The sequence below is a fragment of the Tetrao urogallus genome (assembly GCF_951394365.1).
Source record: "Tetrao urogallus genome assembly, chromosome: 1".
Lineage (NCBI taxonomy): Eukaryota > Metazoa > Chordata > Aves > Galliformes > Phasianidae > Tetrao > Tetrao urogallus.
This window is the reverse complement of record NC_136813.1, coordinates 41,060,433-41,076,217: the sequence shown is the minus strand read 5'-3', so window position 1 is coordinate 41,076,217 and position 15,785 is coordinate 41,060,433. Positions and strand designations below refer to the sequence as shown.

The window sequence follows — 15,785 nt, the reverse complement described above, 5'->3', positions numbered from 1 at the left end:
CACCTCCTTCTCCCCTCCTCGTGCCGTTCTTTCCGAGGCGCTCCTCCTCCCCCTGCAGCGCTGCGGACGAGGCGACCACTCGGGCCAGGCCAGGCCGGGCCGGGCCGGGCCGCAGCCGGCGCCTCGAACGCGCTCCACCGCTTCGCCCTCTGCCCCGCCTCACAGCCCACTCGGGGCGTAGCTTCGGCGCTCCTCCCCGGGGTGGCTCGGAGTGGGCGGGCGACTCCGCCGTCCTTCCCCGCCCCGCGGGCTGACTCCGCTCGGGAAGGAGGTGCGGTGCAGAGCTGCAGCGGGGTCGAAACGGAGCGCGGTAGAATGCGCGCGTAACGGCAGCTCCGGCTCCGCCACCCTGCTGAGTGCAGGCCCCGCGGCCGCGCCTCCACCGCGGTGTCGGCCATGGAGAAGCCGGAGGAGGGAGAGCCGCTCTCCCACCCACTGGAGCAGCAGCCCGAGCCGCCTCCGCAGCCGCCTGGGGAGAAGCGCTTCAGGCTATGGTACGTGGGCTCGGCGTGCCTGGACCGGCGCACCACGCTGCCCATGCTGCCTTGGCTGATGGCCGAGATCCGGAGGCGCGGGCAGCGGCAGGAGCCCGGCGGCGCGTTGGGCGGCGGCGTGCCGGCCCGCGAGGTGCTGCTGCTGCTCGGATCGCCCACGCTGCGCTGCGTGCCCGCCGGCCCCGCCAGCCCCGGCCCCGGGCGGCCCGCCAGCCCTGCGCCCGCCGTCTTCATCTTCGAGCACAAGGCGCAGCACATCGCCCGCTTCATCCACAACAGCCACGACCTCACCTACTTCGCCTACCTGATCAAGGCGCAGCCCGACAACCCCGACTCCCCCATGGCCTGCCACGTCTTCCGGGCCACCGACCCCAACCAGGCGAGTGGGGTTACGGGGCGGGGGCGGTGCCTGGGACTGCGAGGTGCCGAGCGACCCCCGCCCCGTGCAAGGGGTTCAGTCGGACCCTTGGTGGGCAGGTTGCGTTGCCCCGACCGCAGTGTGGCGTGGGAGCTGGGCAGTCGGGTGGTGCTGAGCACCGGTTGTGCGGAAACTGTTTTTTTGGGGCCCGGCGGGTCATACTAAGGACACCTGGCTGTGCTCAGGCACACTCCGGCAGCTCTGGGTCTGGGTGGAGGCAGTGCTGGGAAAACGCCAACTGGGAAAAAAAAAACGAACAGTAGGGCTCTTTTTCTGCCTTTTGAACGGGCTTTGGCTCACGCATCACATGTGCAGGAGCAGCTCCTAGAGGTGTGACAGGCAGGTTCGACCATTGGTTTAGCATGGCTGCAGCAGAGGCCTTTAGATAAGAGTACTTGGTCTGAGAAAGGCAAGACACCTTTCCTTGTTTTTTCAGAGGCAAAGAAGTCAGTGCCAAAGAGAGGAAAAAAAAAAAAAAAAAAAAAAAAAAAAAAAAAAAAGTGGAGGAAAACAAGAAGGATGTGGAAGGAGTATTGTGATATAGTGATAGGACAAGGTGTAATGACCTTAAACTAGCAAAGAGGAGATCTAGATTAAGTGCAAGGAAGAAATTCATCATTATGAAGGTGGTGAGGCACTGGCAGAGGCCGCACAGAGAAGCTGAGGGTGCCACATCATGGAGGTGCTCTTTGCCAGGTTGGATGGGGCCGTGCAGCCTCACCTGCTGAGTGGCAGCCCTGCCCATGGCAAGGGGTTGGAACTAGCTGAAGGTCCCTCTAATGCAAACCATTCTATGAAAATCACATGCAATTAGAAATACTACTATTTACCAAAACCACTCAGAGGATTTACCAAAAGTTTTTAGTGTATTTATTTTGATTTGAGCAAAGACACTGCCAGAGCTTGTTATGTTGGAGAGATTTAGATTGTGTATGTAGCTGTGGATTGATCTGCCCTCTGGGACAGGACAGGAGGCATCCCAAGCAGAGGTGACTGTGTAGCTTGTTGGCAGCTGCAGCCCTGCTGAGCTCTGCCAGGAAAAGGGGTCAGGAGGGAGCACGCGTAAGGAGCATGGAAAGGAGGCATCGTGGCTGGCGATTGTGCAGCCAAGATGTCCTTTTATGAATGTCGCCATATGGGCTGAAGGAACCAAGACTGCTGGCAGGACACATTGGATTGAGCATTATTTATTGGATAGCTCTGGTCTGGTGCCGTGACGTGGGACCTTGTGCTGTGAAGTACTGGCTGTAAATTACTCTTGCATGTAGTATTTCTCATGGTTGCATTTACACTAAAGGTGATCTTTTTGATTAAGCCATTTATCTTTATGTCTTTGTTCCTTGAGGAGAATGTCTTTACATGCGTAGTAATAGTGCAAGTTGATACAGTAGATAAAGACTTAGTATTGAAGGAAGGTATTATTCTGAATCCATTCCCTTTTGTAAGTTCCTATGTTGTTCTGACAACTTAGTCTAAGTTTTATCTGCAATATGTTTTTTTAACCTTTTAATCATTAATAAAGAATAGGAGGCCCTCAGACAAAGATTGTGTGGCTCAGGCTCCTAGACAGATGAGCCCTAACAGGGATAGTAGATGCACAGCCAGCATTTCAATTCATGGGTTTCTAACAGACATTTTTTTCAGGTACCAAAAAGGAAATAATACAGGAATTTATTTCCTTCCTAAGTTGTGCTACCAACTGGAGAGGTTTGGTTGGCTCAGTCTGTGCAGCTCTCTGTCCTGGGTCCCTGCTTATTCTCAGTTCTGAGTGGATGCAGCCAGGCTGCATCTCACCTCGTGTTGTTAGGAGTTGCTAGCTCCTAAGGTCTTCTTTTGGAGCTCATTTATTATAAAACAGGTGTTCTTGCACATTTTCAAGATCTTTACACATGTACACACTTCATCAAAAGTGCATGCTTCTGATTCATTGTGGTTATGAGCTTCATGGTACGTATTGGGTTAGAAATTAATTTTCATGTCTGTTATTTTAAGGTGATTTTGTTTTTGATCTTGGGCTGTGGTTCCTTCCAGTCAGCACAAGCTGGCACTGCTGCTGAGAGAGGGAGTCCTGCTCTCCTCCCCTCAGCTGCTCACCCTTTCCTTCTGGCCTTGTCCTTGTGCCAGCGCAGCATGCACAGTGAACAGGGGATTTGCCAGGTTGGCTTTTGAACACTTTTCTTGAACCATGGTAATACTGGCACAGTGGTTTAGAAGCACACTGGGTCGCTCTGGATGAAGAAAGGGTGCAGGAGCTGTTTTGTGGTCTGTGGGTTAGAAGACAACTGTCCATTGTTTTCATTGGTGGATGAATCCATCAAACTAAGATGGCAACAACAGGTTTTCAAGATGATAGTGCTGGTGAAGTAATTCAAGATGCAGCATGGTGGAAGTTTTGGCTTTGAGCCCATTGCTTTGCCTGCAAGGTATGTTCTACCATGTCTGAGGTGCATGTGCATTCACCGTTCCCATGAAATGAGCTGCTATTCACGAAGGAAACCTATACGTCTTTCCAATTCCTGCACATTTTTAAAGTAGGTGATCAATCAAAAGCCAATGCAGCATATGTTCTGATAACATCAGGTAGGAAGACAGCATGTTATTTGTCTTGACTGAAGAAAATACTGGTGTGAGGTGGTACGTCCTTATGTTTTAATTGAAAACCTACAACTTGTGGTAGAGCAGAAAAGCAGGAGTCGTTGGATGGGTTCCTGTTTTGGAGCAGTACCTTGGCCTCAGACCAGTTCTCAGCAGTCCGTATGGTGGTGAATGCTAAGATACTTTTGATAGGGGGTCCCTTTCTTTTACTCTTTGACTCCAAGGGGAGGGAAGCCTCTGGAGCTCTCTGGCTGGCTGGAGTGGGAACAAAAGTTTTTTTATTCTTTTCCTCTGCAATTGCTGCAATGTTTGCTGCTCCTGATAACTTTTGAAAGCAGCAGCCAGCTGAAGAGGATGAGGGTAGTTGTCTAGCTTAGTGCTGGCAAGCAGCTTCTTAACAGCAGCCAGGGATGTTTGTTCTGTGTTGCTGTCATTTGAGAATTAGGTAGGATGTACAGAGTCTGTCTGTAGACTTAGATGACAGCATTGTCTCTTTTTAAATCTGGCAGATTTTCTTCAGAACCACAGGAACAGATTGGTTTGGTTTTTTTTTTTTTGGGTTGTTGTAAAGCCAGTTAATTTCTAAGTAGAGCAGACACACCTTGCTGTCAGCCATCAAGAAAAGCCCTTCTGAGTAGTGATTTCAACCAAACTGTTTTTTTTTTTTTTAACCACAGAACACCAAATTTCTTGCATAAAACAGATTTTGATTGAAGCAGAACGATATTGTTCGACAGTTGCCTTGAGTTCCCTGATCTCTGGGAGGAGGCACAGGACTGATGTGCTTTTACACTTTTTTTTTTCCTTACGCTTTTCTAGTTGTTATACTTTCTTCTCAATACATGAGCCCGTCAAATGAGCTGTTTTTTTTTGTTTTTTTTTTTTAAACTTCAACTTGCATCTTATATCTAATCATACTGTGAATGATTGTTATCACCGAAGATACATAATTGTGCTTCCTCCAGTTAAGCAAAAACTTATTGGTGCGTTTTGTGTTTCTTGTAGAAACTTTTTAAACAGTGATCTGTGTATACTGCCATGGGGTTTCAGGACCAGTCTGAACTGACCTTGAAAGAAAACTTCTCTATTGCATGGACCTCAGTATGGTTGAGCTTCTGTGTGTCTTGAACTGTGGTTTTCTGCTGTAGCCACAAGTTTGTGGGACGAGGCTGTCTCAAGCCGAAGTAGAAGTAGTGGAGCATTTTGCTGACCAAGTAAAGTTGTGGTAGGAGCTGGAGAGGCAGAAGGCTAGAGATAAGAGCTGAATGTAGCCTGCCTGTAGCCCGGGTCCATGCTCAGTTGTCACTGCACAGGATCAGTCAGATTGGCTTGTCTATCACAAGTGAGTATTAGTTGTCTGTGCAAAGCAAGGCCATAGGACAGTGTGTTGTGAAAAACAAGACAGCAGTACAAAATGTTTAGGTTTTGTTGTCTGAAGGAGGCTTCTATGCTGTAATAATATGACACCCTGTAAGGTTTATGATTAGAAAATACGAGTTAGAAACATTTGAAGAAGGTTAGTGAACTTCCTATTCAGATTTGTTTTGTGCTTTAATTTTCACATGACTTAGGAGCATGGGTTGAATGCATGCAAATTTTTGGAATATTCAATTACACTTGTACAGCATTGTTTCAATTAATACTGATGAATCTTGCACAGGTTAAGTCATCAGATAAGTTGTTTTTAAAAGGAATAACAAACATGATGAAAAAAAAAAACATGGGCTTTGACGGTAATGAGAGAGATGTATGGCTTGGTTAAAGTAGACTTGAGCATATTTGGATTGCAGAAGAAAGAGGTGAGCCTTGCTTTCCCAGTCTTACCATGAAAACAAGATTTGGAGAGATCATAACAAAATGTTTTCTAAGATTATGTGGGTTAGAATTTAATTCATTAGTTGAGAAACTGACAAGCTGTGGCTCAAAACAAAATGGATGCTGAAGACTTGCAGTGAATGCAGAATTGTTCTGCAAGCAGCCTCATTATCTCCAGCCTACATGGGCTACAAAGGCTCAGATGCAAAGTCTTGCTGTCATTGCTTTGGTTTAAAAATGTCTGGCAAAGTTTAGAAATGGAACTGAAAGTGGAGAGCTTAAGGTTTCATTTTTTCCTTAATGTCAGAATCAGCACTTTTTTTTTTCTTAATAGGTATATTTCACTTTAGGTTGTATAGCTATCTTTAATGTCCAGTTCTGAAAAAAAAAAAAAAATTGTCCATAATAATTTTCTGCCAAGTCTCAAATTGAAGGAATAATAAAACCAAATTTGTTAGCTGTTCCTTTGTGCTGCTATGTAGCCTTTTATCTCTGATTAATGTTTAGCAGAAAGGAATGATTTTGAGTGCTCTCTTACCTATTTAATTCATGTATTTTTCTTTTTTGCAGTTCCTGAGAACCACCCAATTATTTGGGAACAGAAGGAATGTTACTGGGGACTGCATTTTTCAGAAGGATAAAATAAAATATAGAGTGATAAGTATATGAAATGATGTAAGCTCAATGAACAGGCAACATACTGATCAGAAAAGAAGGCTGTTTGTTTTAATGAAAGCAGCTTTTGTGCACACCAAATCAAATTTTATTCTGAGGTTGTTTCTGTTTTTCTATTCTGTTTCTCAAATTTCAAAAATAATTAAATAGAGAAATAACTGCCAGAAAGTTTGGCTACATTATGTATATGATGACAATGGGGAGAACCTGATTTCTACTGATTTCTCAGACCAAAGTTGGTGTTCATGAAAGTGAATGTTTAAAAAAAAGTTTTGATTTCTGTCAGCCATTGTAGAATGGTAGCGTGACTGACTGCTTCCCATCTCTGCTTTTTCTTAGAAGTTGGTATTGCTTTTGATGTGTGCAGTCCACCCTTCTTTGCATCTCTTCCACTCGCTTTTCCAATTAACTTGGATCTCTCTGAGCATCTTGAGTTTTTCTGAGGCAGTGAGGTGAACTCAGACGAATTTCAGAGGCCAGGCATGAGGGCTGCTGTGTAGGCTGTGGGTCCTAGAACTTTTAGCAGTGCTGATTTGGTCCCCTCGTGGCGCCAGCTGTCTGTCCTTTGCCACCTGGTTCTGGTTTTGTGGTTTCACTTACTCTCTCGAATTCAGAGAAGAGGGGGAAAGGGAGAATTTTTCTGTGTAATAAGTTGTATTATTTGTCTCATCTGTGAATTATGGCATTGTCTACCTCCACTGGCTGCAGTGTTCTGGGGCGTCTTTAGAGGCCGCAAGGAGATCATGGGGTACAAAGGCCAGACCTGCTGGATCTCTTGTAGAAGTCATGAACTGTGGGCAGCCAGACAACAAAATGAAGGCAGTAAAGTGACGTAACTTAAACAGGACCTGTGATGTTCTGTTCTGTAGAGTCTGTAATACCGTGCCTACCACCGTATTCTTTTGGGCACAAATAGGTGCATCCAGACTATATATAATAACATGCCTTCCAAATAAATCACAGTCAGTAATGCAAGAAACTCTATGGTCATGTCATAAACATTGTATTTGCTCTGAAGAAGTCTTCAAAATAGGAAGACAGTAAGGAGTGTTAGAAAGGAACCGAAAGCTTGAAATGCAGAGGTGGTTGCATCAAGGCTGCACAAAGGATACCACAGAATGCACATTGTGGTTACCAGAGAATGCACATTGCATTTGTGTATGAATGAGTTCTTTGGTGAGCATATTTCCCCTTTCCAGATGTTTTAATTAGGTGACAACTGGTAGATCAGTGAGGCAGGCAAACAAACAGAGTGGTTGTCCTGTTGGTCTGAGAGTAGTCTGGTAATTCAATCTTCCTCTCAGCATTTGTCAGAGGTAAGCCTGTTTGTACCATCAGGGATTAGTTCTAGTAGTATATTTAGGGCTACAGGGAAAACAATGTTAAACAAACAAACAAGCCACCAAACAAACAAAAACACATGCAGACATCCCCAAGGGCTCGTTTAGCCCAAATCACAGTCTAACCTTTTTAGTCTTTGCATGCTTTCAAGGCTTGAAAAGTGAAGTGACACCTACTTAAAGCCATCTCTCTTAGGAGTGAGACCACTACTTGGTCCCGCCCTCCCTGCCGCAAGGAATTAGGGCTTCTGTGAAGTTAATTGCTCTGTTCTCTGGAGTGGTGGTGCTGGTGGGATTGTTCTGTTCTCTGAGTGTTCTCTCTGAGCAGAGAAGAATCATGCAGCAGAGCAGTGCCCCAGTATCTTCTGTCCCTCCTGAAGTGCAGTGTTGTATGCTGACTTCAGCTGCAGTACTTAACATATCTTTTCTGTTCTTATACCTGTCTTCAGTTCCTTAAGTCAACTGAATAAAAACCTGAGGTGTACTTCAAAAGCTGTCATACCATGAAGACTGTTTAGACAGTGCAGATTATGTATAGTAAGTACATGTAAAACATGTCTTAAATTATGTTTTTCTGTTCAGAGCTTCTGAAAAGTGTCACATTAATAAGCAATTACCTGCATGCATTGCAATCCTCTTCAGCTTGAATAAGACAGGCAAAATATTTCAGCTGATTAACTGCAAAAAAAAAAAAAAAGTGGTGTTTTGCTTCAATGGATTCTCAGTTGCATTTAGAAATTCTAGTTATTGCCTCCAAGGAATTCTAAATCACATTTTGTGGCTTTGTTAGTTACTTGTAACAGTGAGTTATCTTCATCTCTGTTTAAGTGGATTGCTTTCTCACAGAATTTTTAATTTGGTTTTCTATCATTCTATTTCTTTGCACTTAAAGAATTTCAGATTTCTTCTGAAAATGTGAAAGGGTACCATGGTAAGGTTTACCTTGCTTTGCATCTCTGGAACCACTGATTGTACAGTATTGGGCAGGTATTGCACTTTACTGAGGGATTACATTAGTTTAAAATGCGAACACGACAGAGGATCCTTGTTCAGAGTTCAAAGGCTATATGAAAAGGCTTGTAAAAGCTCCTAGATGGTGAGATAAAACCAATCCCATACAAGCTTGTATTTTTCCCTACTCCCATTTTTGTCACTGTGGTTTCCCTCCTGCTGTTGCAACTTCTATTTACTGTGAATTTCAGTCACGTAGTTCATTTTTGTGCACTGATAAACCATAACAACTAGTCTGCTTAGTTAAAATGACCAGGGTTGTGTTTTAATTCATTAATCTTCTTGACAAGAACACGTAGATCTGCACAGTGCTGTTTAGAGATCTGCTGTTTAGAGATCTAAAAACATGTTGTGGTAAGTAAGAATATTATCCTCTGGGGCATAGCAATGACTGGCTTCCAGACTGTTCACAGTTTTGTGAGTGAGACTAATAAATATTTAATTTTTTAGGATGATGTTAAATATACTTCATGTACTCTGTGACTTGGATATGGGTTTCCTGTTGTGCTCATTTTAAACAGGAAGAAGTGTCCCATGAACACTGTGAGCAGCCAGTGGTCTGTGGGTTCTTGAGTATTCCTAAACCAGAGTAAATATTCAGACACAGAGCTGTGAAAGATTAGGATGTGTGATGTTGTAACTCAGTGAAACATTTATATATCCCTTCTCATGGTTTGTTTCTTGCTTTGCCTTAATTATTCTTAAAACTGGAAATCAAGTTATGCAGGAGCTTCCAAAGAATAATAGAACTAGGGTAGCACATACTAATAGGGCTGTGTTTGCCAGAGAGAAACAAGTTGCTTTCTTTGGGACCACTCTTCTGGAAGTGTAGAAACAAAGAAGCACACAGATTCTGGTTGTGCGCTGTGCTGAAGTTTGGTGTATGAAGTTGATGTGTATTGGGTGGGCTGCAGTGCCCCAAAAGCTCAGCGATTCCTGCCTGCCCTACTCAGTCATAGCATGAAAAATTATGGGCTTGGTAGTGTATGATACAGAAATTAATTTTTCCTAGCTCACAGATTTGAAAGAAGCAATACTGTGTGTACAGAGTGCTTCTGCACTTGGCAGTGAAAATAAATATCAGACTGCAGTCAATATTATGGTACTTTTGTGGCAATTGAGGCAGTTTGGAACACAGATTCCCTTGCAAGCCTTTAGAGTTGCACCAAGGAAAATAAACAAGAAAAAAAACCTGAAATAAGCAGAAAAAGGTAATTTCAGATGTTGATGTCTTTAGTTTGCAGATTCTTTAGGATCTTTAGGTAAGATTTCAAGAAACATGCTACTCTTTCTGTAGCATTTGGTTTAGGCTCACATACAGGACTTTGTTTTTTGTAGAGAAAATTTCTAAACAACATGCCTTTTGTAGAAAAAACTTCTGGTCTGACTCCCCTCATACTCAATGGGAGTCGCTTAATTTTCTGTGCAGCAGGACTGCCAGCTTGAGCACTGCAGAGCAGTTTGTAAATAGGATCATCTTTTTTTGTAAACCATCTGCAGGTTGGATGGGGCCCTGAGCGGCCTGGTTTAGTGGTTGGCAGCCCTGCCCATGGCAGGGGGTTGGAGCTCAGTGATCTTTGATATCCTTTCCAACCTAAGCCATGTCATCATTCTATGAAGCACACGCGGCTGGTGCGTGGCATGTGTGTGCATGTGCTCAGATTTAGCACTGAGGAGAGTTAGCACTGGGGAAATGTGCTGACCTGAAGATGAGAGCAATTTGGGTGCAAGGCAACATGACTAAAGCCAGCTCAGAAGGAGAGGGTTTACATCCTGGCACGATGCCTCTTCACGCCTCAGATTCCATCTCTGTTCAGTGCAAGGAAGAACTAAAAATAATACCTGCAGTTCAGTGTGGTGGCATGAAGTTTGCGAAATGAATGTGTTTCCCCCACAGCGACCTTCCCTCTTCAAAATCTTCCAAAGAAGAAGGAGATGGAAAAAAAAAAAAACTTACAAAGAGCATATCGGTCCATCTGTATGAGCTTTGTTTCTTGAATTTCTTCTCTTTTGCTCAATCTGCAGTTGTCTTTAAAACACACAGTAACACAGTTGGGGTATGAGAAATGTGGAGACCAACCCAAGGTGCTGAATTAATGGGCTTGGTGTTTCTCTGTTAATACTCTGTGTGAGTATTTTGTTTCTGTGTATTCATCCAGTGTTCTGCATTTCAGTAGTTTTATTTCATGTTATATCCTTGCTAATTTTTGTTGTTGCTGTGTGGGAATTTGAAAGTGAAAATTGTAGACAGCTTATGTGTGCCTACGCAGCCTCATATACCTAATAAGGTAAAAATGCACTGATAAATTGCTTATTGCTATGCTACATATTTCAGTCTTTTTAGGTAATGTTTTGAAGCGTGCTCACATCTATATAATAACTTTCATTTGGATTAGAATACTGGCTGCAAGCAATACTGTGTGAAGTGTAAGGTTTGAACTTGGGATCACCTGACTTTCTTGACCGAACATTCGAGTATTACATATGATATTCTTCTTTCCATCATTTTTAAGGTACTCAAGTCTGCTATTATTCACAAGATACAGAAAAAAACTTCATTTTAGCCCTCTGCTGGCCAGCTGTGTGGCAATAAAGGACAAGCTCCATGGTGTCCTGCTGCTGAAGTGTCATAATTCACTTGAGCATCCTGTTGCTATGTGGGCCCCTGTGTTACAGAGAGCAGCTTGCATAAATTCAGTGCATCCTTGTTTCTCAAGGGCTGTTGTTGTGTGGCAATGAGAATCTGTGCTAAGCTGTGCAGAATCTGCTTCATGCTTTCAATGCCTTTTGGTTTCAGAACACCACTCAGACAACGGCTTGAGTCTGTGTCTTGAGGATCCTGCTCTCAAATCAGGAATCATTTCCAGTAGTCATTCTGCCAGAATTGTGCAGTGTTTCCCAATAAGTTCACCAGCTGCTGGAAGGTGATACTGTTTTACTGGTCTGTAGCATGTCTCAGGTTTTTGTACTGCTTTAAATATTACCCCGTAGTCAAATACGGCAGTCTCTTGCTGCTTACTCTGTCATAAAAATTATAGTCTTGACGTTTTTTGTTCCTTCTGGTGCTATTGCTATTAAAATGTCAAAATACCTTTCAGTTCTATTTGATAATCAGGTGAATAAGGATTTGACATGTTTCTAACTCAGATGCAGTGAGTGGTGTTACTGTCATTTGGAGCCCAGTGGAGACCTGGGGGAATGTGGCAGTTTCAGTTGGCACATGGATTAGCTGGCCTTGTTTGCAGGCACCAGGAGCATTCTTCAGCAGGAACATGCCTGCTGAAGGGTTGTTTTCTCTAGCTGATACGCATGAATAGCCACAGTGAAGTCAGGAGTAAGAACTTTATGGCATAAAGTTAGGGGAATCTGCTGCAGAAATCAGAGCTGCATATAGAAAAGCAGGGAATGCAGATTGGCTGCATACTTGTTACCAACACGTGCATTAGTTTTCAAATTTGCAATTGTCTACAGTCTTGCTACTATATGGGCATACAAGGCTGCTGTTTGTTATTTTCTTGTGTTATGACTCTTGCTCTTCTGTTTTCTCAAATCGTTGAAATTGTCCCAATCTAAGGACTAATCTATCTGATGCAAGAGTTTTCAGTACTTCACATAGTACTGTTAGCTACGAATACTCACCTCTGTGCCTGGGAAGATCATGGAACAGATCCTCCTAGAAGCTATGTTAAGGCACATATGAGACAAAGAGGTGATTCGAGACAGCCAGCATGGCTTCACCAAGGGCAGATCTTGCCTGACCAGTCTGGTGGCATGCTGTGATGGAGTGACGCCTTCAGTGGATGGGGGAAGGGCGATGGATGTCATCTACCTAAATTCTGCAAAGCCTTTGATGTGCTCCCTCACCACATCCTTTTCTCTAAATTGGAGAGGTGCGGATTTGAAGGATGGACTGTTCAGTGGATGAGGAATTGGCTGGCTGGACACAGCCAAAGGGTTGCAATCAATGGTTCTGTGTCAGGGTGGAGGCTGATCACAAGAGGTGTCCCTCAGGGGTCAGTCTTGGAACTGGTGCTCTTCAACATTTTCACCAATGACACGGATGATGGCATCGAATGCATCCTCAGGAAGCTTGCGGACAGCAAGTCAATACATTGGAAAGCAGGGAAGCCATCCAGAGGGACCTGGACAGGCTGGAGAAGTGAGCTGATGAAAACCTAATGAGGTTCAATATGGCCGAGTGCAGGATGGTGTACCTGGGTTGGGGCAATCCCAGGTATTTATACAGAGTGGGGGAAGATCTCCTTGAGAACAGCCCTGTGGAAAAGGACTTGGTGGTCCGGGTAGACAAGAAACTGGGCATGAGCCAGCAGTGTGCGCTTGCAGCCTAGAAGGCCAACTGTGTTCTGGTCTGCATTAAAAAAAGGGGTGGCCAGCAGGGAGAGGGAGGTGATTGTCCGCCTCTACTCAGCTCTTGTGAAGCTCCATCTGGAGTACTGCATCCAGGCCTGGGGTCCCAGTGCAGGAAGGATGTGAATCTCTTGGAATGAGTCCAGAGGAAGGCCATTATGATCAGAGGGCTGGAGCACCTCTCCTATGAGGAAAGGTTGAAGGAACTGGGCTTGTTTAGACTGGAGAAGAGAAGGCTCTGTGGAGACCTCACTGTGGCCTTCTAATACTTGAAGGGTGCATACAAGCAGGAGGGGGAACGACTGATTATGAGGGTGGTTAGTGGTAAAACAAGGGGAAATGGTTTTAAATTGAGGTAGGGCAGGTTCAGGTTAGATATTAGGAGGAAGTTTTTCACTCAGGGTGGTGACGCACTGGAACAGGTTGCCTAAGTAGGCTGTGGATGCCCCATCCCTGGAGACATTCAAGGCCAGGCTGGATGTGGCTCTGGGCAGCCTGGTCTGGTGGTTGGCAGCCCTGCACATAGCAGGGGGGTTGAAACTAGATGATCACTGTAGTCCTTTTCAACCCAGGCCATTCTATGATTCTATTATATAATTCTGATCCAGGGGGAAAAAGGGAAGGAAATTTGCTTTTTCCCACAACCCTCCAGGATTCAAATTAAAAGTTGAAAGGAGAAAAAAAGCATTCATTCTTTTGTATATTGCTGGTAGTTGAGCTTTTCAGATATAGTTATCAGGATGATGATGATTTTGAGTTACTTCATGTTGCATTCATGAGGGTCATTTCTATTTGAATAGTGGTGTTCTAATGTTTTACCACATTAAGTCTACTTTATGTTTGAAGTTTATATTTTCACCTTCACACCCATTAAAAAAAAAAAAACGAGAAACAAACAAACAAACAAAAAAAACCACTACCTTGGCATATTGTTATTTTTAAATCAACATCACGTGGCTGATAAGAAGCGAAAAATTGCTTCTTTTATGACCACATCACTCATATCATGTTTTAGAAAGTATGGTTAATAAAAAAACAGAAAACAAACACAACAGCCTGCTTTGGAGGAAGGGGATGCTGTGCTGTGTGTTAAAAAGCTGTTGTCTTAGCAGAATAACTCCTGGAGCATGGCATGAACAGCTGAGTCATTTACTGCTGGTACTGAGACAAATTGCTGCTGAAGGATGCTTGTTACTGCTTGGCTGCCCCTGCAGCTGGTAGATGGCCAGGCTGAGAGTAAAGTAAACTTGAGCCTGGTAGGAACTGCTGTGGAAAAAGTAAACCAGATAAGAGTAGTCTAATCTCTGGAACATTTAATTGGTTCAGCAACATTCTCTAATGGCTGAGCTTTTAAAATGTGCAAATATTCATGACATTGAGATAATCATGGATTTCTCGTTTATTTTTCAGTATGAACTGTCAAGTAGTAGTAAAAAAGTACTGTTTTTTCCTTTGCCGTTAATGCAGTTACAGTTGGTATATTAACTTGTATAGTCATTGGAGGTATCTTAACAACTACTTCCGTGCATCTTAATGTTGTACATGACTGCTATTGTAGATCACTGTCCTCATATTTTGTATAGCTAATGAGGTTTGAATGTTTGTAGTATGAACCTCAGTGGATGCTTTCCTTGCAACTGAGTTAAAATTAATCCTTTCGAAAATTTATACTCAATTCATGGTCTTTGAACATCATGCCTATTGGAAGATTGTTTTAACAGATCAGTTGCTGACAACTATTTTCTTTAAAGCATGTCTAGTTCTAACCATCAGTCAAATGTTTCTGTATATAAGATACTGTTTGAAATTTGATTTGATGGTAAGGTGTGCTTGTACTTTGTTTAACAGTGCCTGAGCCTTTTAGCTCTCAAATGGTTTTTTTTTTTTCCAAGCAGGTGGGCTCAAAACTGAATGCGAAGAATATCATAACCCTCTGCCCCAGTGCACTGTGGCTGCAGGAGAGCAGTAGAGGTTTTCATGAGCCCTCTGTTCTTTCTCTGCTCTTCAAGAAATGTTCAAGTTCACAAAGAGCTGAAACAGCATATCACAGAATTTCAGAGTACCATTTCTGTTCCATTTCAGAGACTCTGTGGCAGAGTAGGTTAAAATACTGGGGGAAGAGGGAGCAATTAGAAATCTGTAATGTTTCTGTAGTTGTGTTTGTGCTGGATGAACCTTTAGAGTCAGCATGGAGGAAGGGAAGCTTGTAGTGTTCTGTTTGACAGTCAGACTCCTGATTAATTATCTCTGACAAATACATTTATTCCAGTTTTTAAATCATGTTATTGCTAAAAGCAGGCATGGTCAGTTGCTTGTTTGCTCACATAGGTAGCATTGCAAATTTGCAGACTAAATAAAAACTGCCTATAAAAAAATGCCTTCTTGTGAATCATGCCTCCCATTAACTTCAGTAGTTTATTCACATGAATTACATCTGGACCTTCATACCTTCATAGATTGAAGTACTGTGGAGAGTCAAATGTATGCTTATGTCCAGTAAGCTCAGAGTACTACAGTAAATCTTCATCACGCATTTCACCTAGTTATTTCTTTCTATTGACTTGGACATTCTCAGCCTGTAGTAGAGCATGTGACATTATACATCAGTGCATACCTCTTACTCCAGCCCAGCTAGTATGAATTAAGAAATGGCATGATCTGAAGAAAGAGAAGACAGTAGCTACAGCCATAAAGTGCATATTTTCTAAGGATGCTTTTGCATGAAAACATACTTGAATGAGTCAGGTGTGGAATTAGATTCATGAAGGTATTTTTTCTCCGTGACATTGCAAATTTTTTTTTTTTTTTAAGTTGGAAATAAGTTTAATTACAGTAGATACAATCTGTTAGAGCTGTGTACATTTAGAAGGAAGTAATGGTTTTGTGCATGTACTCTTTTTTTCTTTTTTGCTTACGTGTGCAAATGCTTATTAGGACTTTTAAAAAAAAAAAAAAAAAAAAAATCAGGTATTTGCAGAAATGATAGTACCAGTAATAGTTAATATTCCAATGTAGCAAAAGTGGCTCTTTAGAGCCTTTAGGGTAATCTCATGCCCCAACATTTCTCTA

The 15,785-nt window shown here is 43.1% G+C and overlaps 1 protein-coding gene across 1 annotated transcript in view; it reads left to right on the top strand.

Moving 5' to 3' along the window:
* Positions 1-396: 396 nt before the first annotated feature.
* Positions 397-15,785, top strand: part of TBC1D4 (TBC1 domain family member 4) — a gene marked incomplete at both ends in the record, with an annotated part of 102,699 nt that continues 87,310 nt past the window's right edge. Inside the window, 1 exon segment of the mRNA XM_079547043.1 lies at positions 397-873. Within this exon segment, the coding sequence (XP_079403169.1) occupies positions 397-873 (477 nt within the window).